The sequence below is a fragment of the Phyllostomus hastatus genome, unplaced genomic scaffold (genome assembly GCF_019186645.2).
Source record: "Phyllostomus hastatus isolate PE091 unplaced genomic scaffold, TTU_PhHast_1.1 phas_scaffold_193, whole genome shotgun sequence".
NCBI classification, from domain to species: Eukaryota; Metazoa; Chordata; class Mammalia; order Chiroptera; family Phyllostomidae; genus Phyllostomus; species Phyllostomus hastatus.
In genome coordinates, this window is record NW_025334015.1 from 1344458 (window position 1) to 1359225 (window position 14768).

The 14768-nt window shown below is 50.0% G+C and overlaps 1 protein-coding gene across 1 annotated transcript in view; it reads left to right on the forward strand.

Moving 5' to 3' along the window:
- Window positions 1–14768, forward strand: part of SORL1 (sortilin related receptor 1) — a 155564-nt gene that overhangs the window by 15054 nt on the left and 125742 nt on the right. The window contains exons 2-3 of the mRNA XM_045860140.1: window positions 5394–5510; window positions 13187–13312. Coding sequence (XP_045716096.1) covers window positions 5394–5510; window positions 13187–13312 — 243 coding nt within the window. The remainder of the gene's footprint in view (window positions 1–5393; window positions 5511–13186; window positions 13313–14768) is intronic.

Consider the following 14768-nt stretch of genomic DNA (forward strand, 5'->3'; position numbering starts at 1 on the left):
AAGGCACTGCAGCGGCACTGGGAAGGAATGCTTTGGCCAGGACCCAGCCCTCAGCCTGCTTCTCCATGACTCACTCATTCTAGCTGCATAGTTTGGTGGTATGAAGCATCCAAATGAGATGAAAGAAGCAAAATTCTTAAGAGTGGGAGTGCCTAGGTATTGGATCAGCACTTGGAAGTGTAATGTTCTTTATAGGTCATAAATAGAACCTTTTTAAAAACTGAGTTGAATTTCACATAACAATAGCTAATTTCAATTGCACAATTCATTAGCATTTAGCACATTCACAGTATTGTGCAACCACCACCGCTGTCTAGTTTCAGACCATTTCATCACCCCAAAGTAAAATCCCTTTGCCATTGAAATTATTGCTGTTCTCCACAGCCTTTGGCAACCACAACACGCGCTCTCTCTCTGTGGACTCTCCTGTTCTTGATGTTTCGTATAAATGGACAACTTTTGTGTCAGACTTATTTCAATAGCATAGTGCTTTTGCAGTTCCCCTCATCTATCAGTAGATTATAGAGTTTTAACAACTGCCCTAAATACCCAAGGACAACTTCCCCACCCCCTGCCACAAGAATCAGTCTTCTAGCCACTGTCGTTTAAGTCCCAGGCCCTGCCAGCAGGAAGGGGAATGGACTAGATTCACTGTCCCCCAAATAAATGGCATCAGAGATGTGGGGCATACTTGGGAGAAATGCTGATTCCTGGGCTTCGGTCTGATGGAGTCAGAACTAGGAGGTCTGGGGTGATTCTGTCAGCCATGTTTGGGACCCCTGGACCAGATGACCTCTGGGGCTTTATCTTGACTCTTAACCACCCACCTGTGAGCCCAGCAGAGGCCTGAGCACCTTCCAAGCTGGTTGCTCTTTCTGGGGTAGTTTCTTTTTGCCTTCTGATGGAAGCAGGGACCCTTCCTGCTGCTTTTACAGCTCCAGGTGATTGATTGTGTCTCCTTGATCAAGCTGCCCTTTGAGCTGGAGCTGGGGGAGGGAAAGTGGCTGGTGCCTTGGGGCTGTGGTTATAACTCACTGCACATCAAGGATGTTCCTGGAAGAGCCACACTTCCACCTCTGCCGCCCCTCCCAGACCTGCGCTTCTGTCTCTGTGTCATGAGCCCTTGTCTGTGTCAGGGACCCGAGTGAGCAAGATGGACGGGAGGGATCTGGGGGCCTGCAGTGGCTAATGGAGGGACATCTCTGGGTTGGGAGAGGACTTAGACAAGCTGAAACCAGCCACGAAGGGCAAGGATCAGTCGTAGATCCACGGTGCCCCTGGTGGCTGGTGGCTTCCCTGGGCCTCTGGTTTCCTGGTACCTCTCTGAGGAGAACCAGCCTTCATTTCTCTCTGTCCACTTGGTGTGGGGGAGGGGTGGGAATGGAGATGGGGAGACAGACAGGAGGAAGGTAAGGCCAGAGGACAGAATGCATGTCTTCCCAATAATGAAAGGGCCAGCCTGTTGACCTGCCTGTTGGCCCTATGCCCTCCTTGTCTTTGGGGGCGTGGGTTCCTGTGGCTGACTCTGCAGTTGTGGGGTGGCAGAAGGGCACATGGACCACCTCGAGGATCAGCCAAGGACCCTCCCAGGATGAGGACGTGCTGGGCTGGTATCTTGCCCAGTGGGTGGCTCTGCTCTGCTGTCTTTGTGAGTTGCCTGGTGGCCCTGGGACAAGCCATTTTTTGCCAGGGACTTTTTTTCTCCCCACTGGGGAAGAATGTCTCTGCCCTTTTACAGTCTGCATTAGGAAGACAAGGAGCATCTAACAAAATAAAAACATCAGTTTTTTAAAGGTGTTTCACCAAGCTCACCTTCTAGGCTTCCTTGTAAAAGACCCTTGCAGGTTCTTTGTGCTGCTCCCTCCCCTGCCCCTCTGTTAGGACTGGTCTAGGGGCCTCAGAAGCCCCACATTCCCTGAGCAGAAAGAAAGACTTGGTGCACATTATGCTCAGGCATCTTTTCCACTCTGATTGCTGACAGCTCTGCATCTTGGCAGAGAATGACTGTGTTGTCACCTGCCAGCTGGTGAGATGAGTCAGCCCAGGTTGACCATTGGTGGGCTTTTCCACTCCAGACCCCAGGGGAACTCAGAGGATGTTTCCAGGTTCTGAATCCTTCATTGATGATGTTTGCGTAGCTCCTGTGGTTATGTCCCTCTGGTTCTGGGGGTGAGGATGTTTTCAGCAGGAGGAGGCTTTGAATTTGAATTCTCAGGGCACCTCTTCTGGTGGGCTTCTGATCTTTCAGAGGAGCGGGTCTGGAGGGGAGGAGGAGGAGAGGGAAGGCTGCTGCGGGGAGGCCTCCAAGTCTGGAGAGGGCGCCTGGCTCCTTCCTCCCTGCAGCATTCTGGGTGAAATGATTTACTTTTTTAAAAAAATTATTTATTGGTTTTGGATGTACAGCTTAGTTATTAGATAGTCATATACTTTATGAAGTGCTTCCCTTGATATGTCTAGTCCTCACCTGTCACCAAATGCAGTCATCACAGTGTTGCTGACTGTGTTCCCTGTGCTGCACATGGCATGCCCATGACTGCTTCGCCACTGCCCACCTGTGCTTCCTGATCACTTCTTCTCACCCAGTGCCCCCGACACCCCTCCCCCTGGCAACCATCAGTTCTCTCTCTGTATCTGTGAGTCTGTTTCAAGTTTGTTTATTTATTTTGTCCTTTAGGTTCTACATCTAAGTGAAATCATATATTTGTTTTTCTCTGAGTGACATTTCACTCAGCACAATACTTCCTAGGTCCGTTCATGCTGTCACAAGTGGTAAGATTTCATTCTTTTTATGGCTGAGTAGTATTCCTTGGTACATATGCACCACAGCTGTTTTATTCACTTGTCTGTTGATGGGCACTGGGGTTGCATCCCTATCTTGATTCTTGTAGATAAATCATGCTGCAGCCCTGACTAGTGTGGCTCAGTTGTTTGGGTGTCATTGCACAAAGCTTAAGGTCACTGGTTTGATTCCTGGTCAGGGCACATGCCTGGGTTGCAGGTTCAGCCCCTGGTGGGGTGCTCATGAGAGGTAACTAATTGATATTTCTCTCTCACACTGATGTAGCTCTCCCTGTCTTTTTCCCTCCCTTCCCTTCTCTCTAAAAATAAAGAAATAAAAATCATTAAATAAATAATGCTGCAAATGAACAGAGGGGAGTATATATTCTTTCTTCAGATAAATCCCTAGAAGTGAAATCACTGGGTCGTAAGGCTATTTATTTATAAAGATTTTATTTATTTATTTTTAGAGAGAGGAAGGGAGGGAGAAAGAGAAGGAGAGAAACATCCATGTGTGGTTGCCTCTCACATGCCTCCTACTGGGGACCTGGCCCATAACCCAGGCATATGCTTGGACTGGGGATCGGACCAGCAACCTTTTGGTTTGCGGGCCGGCACTCAATCCACTGAGCCACAGCAGTTAGGGCTATTTATGTTTTTTTAATTTTAATTTTTTTTTATTTAGACTTCTGTTGATACTTGCCTGGACTTATCTGAGATGGCACATTTTGGGATTGACCTATTTTCCTAAAAAATATCAAAGATCTTTTCTTTAAGAAGGTCTCATTTCAAATTATTTTTCAAGTATTTGGATCCTGGGTCATATTTGGTGCAGGTGCTTAAGACCCAAAGCAGAGCAGGTCAGAATTAGCTTCTTTGTTGCTGTTAGCCAGGGTTGGACACAGGTGTTTTTCTCTCTCCCTTGTGATATCTGAGAGCATCTCAAGAAGTGGGGAGATTCAGGGGTGGAGGGGTTCGAAGGGAAAGGGGGAAACAGGCCCTGAGGGGAGGGGAGGTGGTTCTGCGGCAGAGCCTCGACAGGAAGGCTGCTGGGGAGGCAGAGCTGTGGGGCCTGCAGTTTGCGTCAGTCCAGGGCAGGTGGGGGTGGGGTGTGCCGGTGTGCAGGCTGGATGGTGCAGGAGCTGTGCAGAGCCCAGGAGCTCGGTTTCCTCTGACCTGTCCCTGAGATGGCTAGGTTGGGGAGCCCAGGACTGGCGCAGCAGCAGGTGAGCATGCGCCCCTGCACTCCCTACTTGGGGCCTCTGTCCTGACCTTGAATGCAATCACCAGCTCTCAGCGTTGCTGTTGGTGTGCGGTGTGCGTGTGGGCATTGGCTCGTTCTTACATGGAGGGGTGGAGCGTGCGGCTGCAATGTTCTCCGTGCCAGCCCTGCACTGTCAGGGATCAGTGAAACAGGAAAAACAAAAGTGATGTGGTTAGTTTCCGGTAAGCAGAATACTATGTAAAAGAATGGTTTATTCTGAGACCGTATGTTTCCTCAGGTTTCCATGTTAGTGTGCCCTTTTTCTAAACAATGAGGGTGGTTATAGATGGCAGTCCTATCGCCTAGAGGGTTAGGAACATAACAGGCAAATCCCAGAAGCTCAGAGGTGTGAATACATCTCCCAATGATGAGAACAGAAAAGTGAAGGGTGCTGACTGGCACAGGGCTCTCTCCCTTGGAACATGGATGCCCTTCGTCTTGAAGTTCTGCTCTCTGGGACTCCAGGGGCTTGCAGGCAGCTTTCGGATGGGAAAAAGCCAAGGCCCTGTGGCGGCTGTGGCACCTGATGCCTTCTCTCACATTCCAGGGGGCTGGCATTTCTGCAGTGCAGGCCCAGGTCACACTCCACCATGAGGCAGCCTGGACCAGAGGGGACCCCTGTGCAGAGAACAGATGAGTCACATCTGACACAGTGGCTGTTTTCCTTCTGACCTGGCAAAAAAAGAAGTGGCCAGCAGTCTCGTGTTGGCCTTTCTAATTTATTTTTATTTTACTGGTTAAAAAAATTCAGGAGCATGGGATCTTCTGCTAACAGAAATCCAAAGGTCGTTTCTCTTGAGGCCTAGAAAATATTTCCTTTTTTCGGACACTTCAAAGCTAACTGAATAAAGCTCCTATTTTATTGATGTTTTTCTCTCGTTCTTCCTTATTCTGAGCTAAGGATGAGCACCCTCACCTGAGGGCCAGAAGAAGCATGCATTTTAGCCGAGATGGGAGTGTGTGTGGTCTCTCTGGCCTGTGCACGATTTTGAATGTGGAAGATGTTTCCGTTTGGGAGTGCATGTCCCATGTCTAGAGTAAAGATGAGAGGAACCAGAGATCGATTTCACAAAGGACAAAAGGAGGTGAAGTCATCGGCTGTGCCAATGAGAGCCTGAGGAGGCTTTTTGCAATCCTGTTACTTTTTAAACAGCAGAGGACTAGTGCTGCATCTTGCGGGAATTGAGTCTGGTGGAATCTGAATGGGGGGAAATAGGGCACCCTGGCTCCGTGCTCCAGATTTGTCTCTTAGTTATTTCTGATCAACAGGGGAGGCGAGTTGTGCGTGAGAATGTTTATGACCATCCCTTGTCGTGGTTCCTGATGTCTGTCTTGATTCTCCCTCCTTTAGGTCAGTCTGAATGATTCCCACAATCAGATGGTGGTGCACTGGGCTGGAGAGAAAAGCAACGTGATTGTGGCCTTAGCCCGAGACAGCCTGGCGTTGGCGAGGCCCAGGAGCAGTGATGTGAGTATCGGGGCCTCTCAAAGCACCTCTGTGCTGCCTGGGCCCTCTGTGGTCCACCAGGTGGCTCCCTGGAGCATGAACGGGATGGGCTCCCTCACGGAGAGTGGAATCTAGAAAATAGTAAATGCTGCCTGCTAGCTAAGCATGGGGTCATGCAGTCAATGGTCAGCCTGCTGTGTGCTGTGTGCTCACCTGTGTGCAGTGATGGGGCTTGATCCAAATGGTTGTATCTGCTCAGGAGAATGCCAAGGTGCCATCCTGGGCAGAGCTGCCTGTCTGCTGCAGGGCCCAGTGAGCTGCATGCTCCCCCACGTACTCATTGCTGCGGACACCTTACAACAGGGTGGATAGTTGAGTTGGTTCTTTTCTTAAAGGTTTTATTTATTTATTTTTTAGAGAGAGGGGAAGACACGGAGAGAAACATCGATCAGTTGCCTTCCTCACACCCCCCAGCTGGGGCAAACCCCCAACCCAGGCATGTGCCCTGACCCGAATTGAAACCTGCGACCTTTTGGTTTGTGGGATGCAGCGCCAACCTGCAGAGCCACACTGGTCAGGGTGGAGTCGATCATGTCCATAATTTCCACAGTGACCCCGAACTGTGTTTGATAGTTCAGGAGCTTTGAAGACATGAGGCCAAAAGCCACACAGGTGGAGGCCTGGGTCGCAGTGCTCTCCACTTCCACAAAGAACAACGATCTTTCCCATTTTTCTTGAAGTACATGGTCCTCTGGGGCAATTGTCATTTTTCCACTTTTAATGGAGATGCAGGTTCCAGAAACATTCGCCCGAGTCTTAACTTGAGCTTGGGGAGTGGTGCTCAGTCCCAGTGTCTGCGAGGTACTACGGCCTGGGGGCTCTGGTGAGCTGGAGAGCAAGTACCTCTCGGGGGCCCTTGTCAGGGTTCTCAGCTTGGCTGCCCCACAGACAGCAGGACCCAGTGTTGCCAGGTCTTCTTGCTTTTTGGGAGAAGCTCAGAGATCTGGATTTTTATGTGGAAACTGCTGATTCTTACAACTTGGCAGCTAATGTGCAGTTTTTATGTACAACATGACAGCCAAGTAAAATACACGAGGGCCAGAGCTGGCCTTAGGCTTTGTCTTTGACTGGTGCTCCAGAATGCCCCTTGTAGGGAAGAGGAGCAGTCCTTGCCTTGGGTCAGGGTCCGATGTGGTGACAAGGTGATGCTGTGGACAGAAAAGCATGTTGTGGAGCTTTGGTCAGTCTGTGCTCGGGCCAGAGGAAGCCGCCTGTCACATCAGCCTAAGGGCACAGTTGTCATATGTGAGTATAGATACGATTTCTGGGAGGTCCCTCTGTGTCCACTCCCTGAGTCGGATGTGCTTTGGGGTAGGTGAGTGAATTGGGGAAGCTACAGCTGGGAAGGGCAGGAAAAGGGCTGGCTATGCTAAAGCAGAGCCTTGCCCAGGGCTGGTGCTGAGCAGTGGCAGGTGGGAAGCCATGGCACCTGATTGCCAGCCACACTGGGCCCATGATTGGAAGTGGGGCTTGGCTTCGTGGGGCAGTGACTTTGGCCCGTCAATAAACGCAACCAGGGTTTGAGAGCACAGACAACAGTGTGTGGGCGCTGCTGGCCCTGTGAGAATCTGCAGGCACCTGGGTGTATTCTGCATGGCCACCGTCCATAGGTGTCCCTTCTGAGTACAGGTGGTGGCTCAGTGCCCCACTGTTGAGAAAACCTTCTTTAGGCTTTTTGTGCATTCAAAAACTATTTGCCCAGCAATATTTTCTGTGAGATACATAAAGACTATTAACAGTTGTTTCATGGTTTTCCTGGATAAACAGGAGGCCAGAGATACCACATGACTTGCATGAGGTGACGAGCATGTCTGTGGGACAGCGGGAGCTGATGAGACTTAAGGCCCAGGCTCATGCTTGGCATGTGAGGGTGCAGTGTTGCCAGGGTGACCAGCTGCCTGGGTTTCAGTACTAAAGTCCCATATCTCAGGACCGTCCTTAGCCCTGGGTGAGCCAAGATGGTTGGTCGCCTTGATATGGCCAGCCTGCCCAAACCCAGCTCTTTCTCTGCCTCAGTATTTGGATGTATGTATGAGGAACCACTGCATATTTGAAGCAACACCCTGTTCTGGAGAGACATAGATTTTAGACTAAAGGGAAAGGAAATGTGACACCAAACGGTAACAAATGGGTTGGCAGAGATCTCCTCCATGTGTACAAGCTGCATTAGAGAGTTGGCCGATGAAGCCGAGTTGTTCTGGTGTGCAAAGTGAGTGCAGAAACAAATTGTGATTCAGGCAGCAGTTGCTGGTGTCAGATTGGGGACAATCACATCTTCTTTAAAGAAGACTGACTGTGAGGCCCATTGGCAGTTCGGAAGGGAAAGAACCTGTAGAAATTAGCAACTGTGAGGGTTGGAAAGTGGCCAGCTTGTGGCTCTTCCGTCTGGAAAGAGAATGGGCCTGGAGGCTGGGATTCGGAAGTCTTGCTATCAAACCAGGGGCAGAAATGCATGAATCATGCCCTTATGAACCTGTAGCTGGCATGTGAACCTGTAGCGGGTGTGTGAATATATAGATGTGGCGTGATCCTGTAGATGGTGTGTGACCCTGTAGCGGGGGTGTGAACCCGTAGACAAAGGGTGACCCTGTAGCCCCTGTGACTCCGTGCAGGGCGGCTCCTTAGCTCTGTCTTTATCTGTGTTAGGTCTGGGAGATGCAAAGAAACAATGGATGCTATTTACCCTGACCCCTCCCACCTCTTTGTGTCTGTTCTCTCCTGTTTTGGGAAGTACTCAGATGCAACACAATTGGCCGAAGAGCTGTCCAGAAATAGTGCTCACCACAAGATCAGGGTCTACCAGAGGGCACGTCGGGAATGGCAGGACTTGGTGCTCTTGCACCCAGAGTGGCAAGACGTTATGGCTGTTGCCCCTCAGGGTTGACTGGGAAGTGGGGCCAGTAAGTGGGTCCTCATTTAATGTTGTTGGTAGGTTCTGTGACTTTAGGCGAAAGACAGAATGAACCCAGTTTTACCATAGGCAAATTGATACAAACAGGTTGCCAGGGCATCATATCCACATTATAATGAAACAATGTTGACTGCAGTGACATTATTCCAGAAGCTGCTGCACTTCCTCTCCAGCAGACCTAGGCATCCCAGGCAGGGACATGCTGTCCAGCTGAGTGCTGGCTCTGAAATCCCAGTGCCTGGGTCTGCGTCCTGGCTCTGCTGCTTGCTACCAGTCTGACCTCGGGAGACCAGTTTTCTCTTGGTTACCTCATCTGTTCGTGAGACAGTACTCATAAAAATCCCTGCTTCCTGAGGTACGTGGATCAGCAACTATGGGTATTTTCTGGGAGCTGGGTAGAGATGCAGACTCTCAAATCTCACCCCAGACTTCCTGAGTGAGAACCTGCATTCGGACCAGCGTTCTGCTGGGTGATTCACAGGCATTTTACAGTTGAAGCACTGGCACAGAAGTACTCATGATAGTGCCAGGTAGGAGATGTTTCCTGTACATTTTAGTCGCTCCTTTCCCTTCGTCTCCCCCTCTTTCCCTCTCCTCTTTCTTGTCTTCCTTCTCCCTATTATCCTTACATGGTTTTGAAATAGAGGGAAAGTAATTTAAAACCATTCACTTCGAAGGACTTACCTTTGTAGGTAGCAGCTTTTGGCAGGTTAGTAACTCCTTCCCTTTTTATTTTGTTCCTTAGGGAGTAGTGAGCATCACACGGACATGAGCGAGGACTAATTAGTGCAGACAGGGTAACCAAGTGCAGGGTGCTGGCCCACATGCCCCAGCCATCCTGGGGGCAGGGTGTGAGTCTGGGGCTGCCATGGAGAAAAGACAGATGAGCCAGAGTGTGGCGGGCTGGGTGGAGGGTGCAGTGTGGGGGGTGCAATGTAGAGCTCATGGGCCCCCGGCACTGTCTGAGCAAGGGTAGGGCCAGTGGAAGACAGTGGGTTGCTGGACACAGTTCTGAGCTTGGTCTTGCCCTTGAGCTGAGGGTCTGTTTTAATCAAATAGAAATAAGAATTATTAGACTAGGATAAATCGTGTTGGAGTTATTTAACCTGGAGAAGGAAGGAAGGTTTGTGAGCAATTTGAGAGCCTTTAGGTGTAGGATGGACCTTTACATACTTACTCTTTAAAAAAAAATTTTATTGAATGTATTGGGGTTACACTGGTTGATAAAATCATATAGGTTTCAGGTATACGATTGTATAAAACATCACATGTATTTGTGGGGGGGGGCTCCACTCACAGGCGTCCCCCGCCCCCGGCCACCACAGATGAGAATAAGTCTGCCAAGACGTGATCTGCTTGGGAAGGAAAGGTCTCAAGACCTTGGGGAGCAAAGGTCTCCTTTGATCTCTCAAAGGAGAAGGGCCAGAAACCTGTTCCTCAAAGGGCTTTTATTGGGTTCAGTTTGCACAGGAATACAGGTAAAGCTCATCAATCATTGTCAGGCAGCAAGGATGAAACAATAGATCACATTCAAAGAACTATGAGGGCTTATTCTGAGTCAGGGTCAGATAGCTAAAGGGCCATAAAACTTTGGGAAACAAACTCATTTTACTTTGGACCCTTATCATTTAAATTGAGAACATTCTTAGCAAAGCAGGTTTCACAGGATTTTATGCATTTTTTTCTTAGGCCTGATTGCCCCAGGAACCCACCCTTTCCAGCACAGGGCTGCACCCACCTCCAGCATTGTTTCAGGCTTAAGTCAGGCAGGGGAAGCAAGGCAGCCAAGAGATTAGAAGACTTCTAGCAGACAGAATGAGGACTCAGGCTATGTCAAAGCTGAGAGATGAGGGTCCATCACCCCCTTTTTCTTTAGTCCCTCAAGTCCTTCCCTGAGGGCCCCTTCATGACCATGCCTGTCTTAGATCGTCCCTTCTTTGAGGAATCTTACCCAGCATTGACTAACCAGTCATCCACCTGGGGCCAAGCAGGGTGAAGTAAAAGGTGACAGAGGGAGTGCCCCTGCCAGGAAGATAAACTTTGTCTCCTTAGTGGCTTAGCATCCCAAGGTCTCTCACCCAGCCCTAGCCATGGAGGGGTTACAGCTTCTGAAACTAGGCAGGGCAGTTCCCAACATATATTGTATCATGTGCTTACCACCCAAAGTCAAATCTCCTTCCATCACAATTTATCCCCACTTCTTCTACTCCTGCCACCCCGTTTCTGCCTGGTAATCACCATATTGTTTTCTATTAGGTTTCCTCTTAATCCCGTCACTTTTCCCCCAGCCCCCCAACCCCACCCCCTGTGACAGTTGTCAGTCTGTTCTCTGTATCTATGAGGCTGTTTCTATTTTTTTTAGTTTATTTTGTTCATTAGATTTTGTACCTAAGTGAAATCATATGGTATTTGCATATTTACTCTTGACTTCCATTAAGTAAGCAATCCAAAGAGAGAGTTTCGTTTATAGGTGATGGTTAAGGAGGAGCTTTCTGGTGTGAGGGCTGCTGTCCCTCCAGTGGGAAAGGCAGTGGGGGGTGGAGGTTCCCAGGCAGGCTCTGGACTCAGGAGACACAGCCTCACTGCTGTTGCTGTTGGCAGGTGGTCCTTCCACAGCCTGGCCTGCAGGTCTAGCAGGCACCTTCCTCCTCAGTAGGAGGCAGCAGTCTCCTCGGAGGCTGACTTGCCTGGACTTGAAATTGGGGGAACCTGTCGTAGTAGTTTTGTCACTTACACGCTGTATGACCTTGGGGTAGTTGTTCACTTTTCTGAGGCTTAGTTTTCCTCATCTCTTACTTTAGTCACTTAGTCACTTAGTGATTCATTGAATTTGCTCTTTCACTCATTATGGAACGCAGCACTTACTCGCTCGGTGGTTCATAGTGGTATTTATTCATTCCAGATGTCTTCACTGAGTGCCTTCGGTGTTGCAGGTACTGATGGAGGCCAAGGTGAGAATAGCTCAGAGTTTCTGAAGATGAAGGATGTAATGTAAACAGAACAGCACTGTATTCTGAGGGATGTTTCCCTAATATGAACTTGCTCTCTTACCTTGTGCCTAGAGGCCTGTGTCTTCGGTGCCTGGTGCCTGGCACCTGGCACAGTGCCTACGTAAAGCCCTGTAGGCAGGGCCGCTGTGTGGCCAGTGGGTGCTGAAGGCAGTCCACTTTCTGGAAGGAGTCTGGCAGCTTCCATTTGTCTTGGAATTCATCTGTCATCTTTCCATTTGCTCACCCAGTTCTAAGTAAGTTATTATTCGTATTCTATTCATCTGTCAGACTTGTTTTTAATCCTCCGATTGTATTAATTATTTTTCATGTTGCACAGGTAGTAACATCTAGGCACAAACTGTCGGATAGCCCCCATTCTAGCACCCTTTACCTGAGGTGTCATGGCTTTCTGGGTTTGGCTTTGGAGTGGGCAGCCTGGGTTGGCATCTTGCTGCTCACCAGCTGAGTTGCTTTGGAGTGCTGTATTTTTCGGACTATAAGACATCCCCCCCCAATTTGGGAGGAATAATGGTCGTTAATACTGCAGTTGAGTTATGTTTACATTTACATTGGTGAAATATTATGTTATTTATGTTGTTAAATATTTTACCACATTTTTTGTGCCTTATGGTCCGAAAAATACAGGTAATCTTGTAAGCCCCTGCTCTCTTCTCTGGAATGGTTTTCATGTTGCATGTGCCAGCCTGGGCTATGGTGAGCACTCCCTGAGCTGGTGTTTGGAAGACTTGGGATAGGATCTGGCACCTGGTGAGCACACATGGAATGGCAGGCCTGCTTAGGTTTTAATGCGGTGACCGCTGTGTGGCTGTCAACCCGAAGACACCCACTGGGGAGGTGAGGCCGTCGGCATGTGAGTGGGTCCTGCTGCAGCTGTGTCTTCTCAGGGTCTCCCAGTGTGCAGGACCAGGGAGTGAAAGGGGTGCTGGTACCCATGCATTTCACCTCTGTGCACATTTACTCTCTTAATCCTCTATTTTTTCTATCTTTTGGGCTATTCTGTGGAAACCCACAAAGATTTTTTTTAAAGAAGATTTTATTTATTTGTAGAGAGTAGAAGGGAGGGAGAAAGAGAGGGAGAGAAACATCAATGCAACAGAGAAATTGGTCGGTTGTGTCTCATACGTGCCTCAACAGTGGGGACTGAACCCGCAACCCAGGCATGTGCCCTGACCAGGAATTGAACCAGCAACCTTTTGCTGTGCTGGATGGCACCCAAGCAGCTGAGCCATATGGGTCAGGGCTCCCACATGGATTTTCTTTTTTTGTCTTCTGGAGTGCTGTAAGAGCAGAATTTACCAGCACAAGGATGAGGAATTAGATTACCTTTTGAGGACATTCCAACAGAGGACAAAACAAATTCTCAATCCTTGCCCCTCAGACATCCACATTCTCCCATCTGTCTGTCTGGGATGTAAGGTATGAAACACCTACCTCAGCTGTTGGGGGAGGTGGTTGTCCCTGCTCACACTCATTGGGTCTTCCTCGGCAGAGAGGCCTGTGGGCTGTGGGCAGTGGCACTCTCTGCTCCCACGTGCAGAGACAGACAGAGGTGCCCTGCTTCTGGTTTGCAGGCCACTTCTTCCTGTGCAGGGACTGATTGGGAAACCATGTTCAAGCTCTGGGACAGGATCTAGTCAGGTGTTAGAAGGTGACAGGCCTTTCTGCCACATTTCTCACCAACTCTTTTCCTTTTCCTCCCCTCCTCCATATTCCAGGTATACGTGTCTTACGACTATGGGAAATCATTTCAGAAAATTTCAGAAAAGTTTCACTTTGGTGAGGGAAATAGCAGTGAAGCTGTCATCGCCCAGTTCTACCACAGTCCTGCGGACAACAAGCGGGTAAGGAAGCAGCTGTGCCACCTGGGGTGACTTCACCAGACTGCATTTTGGGAAGATGGTGGCACTTGGGGGCTGGGAGGTGGAAGGCTTTGTCATCTGGTAGCATGACTGGTAGCCAGTGGCTGTTTTTCTGTTAACCTGGGAGTTTGTGACAGAGCACAGTTCTCCGGGTAAAATTATGCATAATCAAGCAGGCCAGGTGCTGGCCAGGCAGGATTCCTAGACAAACAGTGGCAGTTTAAAGCACAAAAAATCTGCCAATGAGTAACCTGCTTGACTCATAGGTGGCAAACATGTTACCCAGTCCCCTGGGACTTATCTTGCAGTCTTCCAGAGCGGCTGCTGAACTCGTGGCTTGCCTGGCCTCACTGGTGTGTGCGTGCAAGTGTGCATGCACACACACATGTGCTTGTGTGTGCATTCACATATGCGTGTGTCTGCTTGTGTGCATGCCTGTGCATCCTCCTCCCTCCAGCTTGTGCTGGCACAGGAAAGGACACCAGGCATTGTGTTCTCCCAGCTGGCTGGAGACTGACCTGGAGGAAGGGGCCCTGGCCCCAGGGTAACAGGGAAGTGTGGCTGGGGTGCAGGAGTCCGCCCTGGCAAGGCTCCTCCTGTGAGGGAGCCGTAGCTCCAGCAGGACCATTGTTTGTGATTGCTCTCGTCCCCACCATCACGGTCCCTAGCTCATTTCCAGAGTAGGATGGCCGCTTCTAAGGATGCTGAAAAATCCTTAGTGGCAAAAGCTTTCTGAGGTAAGGGTACTTGGTGGTCTTTGCTCACCCAGAAAGGGACAAGAGAGGTAGGTCCACAGGGTCCCCTGCTGTGCTGGCCTCTCTGGTTGCCTGTGGTCTGTTGGCAGAGGTTGTGTTCAGAATGCTCAGCCACTGGAATGGCAGGGACCAACCCAAACTGCCTGGGAGAGCTGGGTCCTGAAGGCCACCCTGCTGGGCTCAGTGTTCGCCTTTCAGTCGTGGGCTCTGGGGAGGTCTTGGGAAGAGGCCAGGCCACTGGGGCTTTAGAAAGTCCTCCTCGCAGGTTTCAGGGAAGTGGGACACAGAAGTAGTTTTCCTAAACACCTGGAATAGTCATGACTGGGCCTCACTGGTCATGCACCAGCCCTGCCTGATGGTCTCCAAGTGGAGTGGCCGCCAGGGACAGACTTCTCTTACCAGATTCCCAGTGACAGAGCAGGTTCCCCCTATGGTGACAAGCACAGAAAAGGTGTTGGGGGGATTGGCCCTCTGGCTGCCCCGACTCCCCCACTGTGGCCAGGCTTGCGTGGCACCTGGGACTCACAGGCTCCTCTAATGAGATGAGGAGCCTTGCCCAGCGCTCAACTGGCTGCCTGGGTCCCATCTCCCTGTGGATAGGTCTCTGCCCCCTGCCTCCCAAGCATCAAGTAACACTTGGAGTACTCAACTTGTCAGGCTGGACCTACCCGCTGTTGTCATTG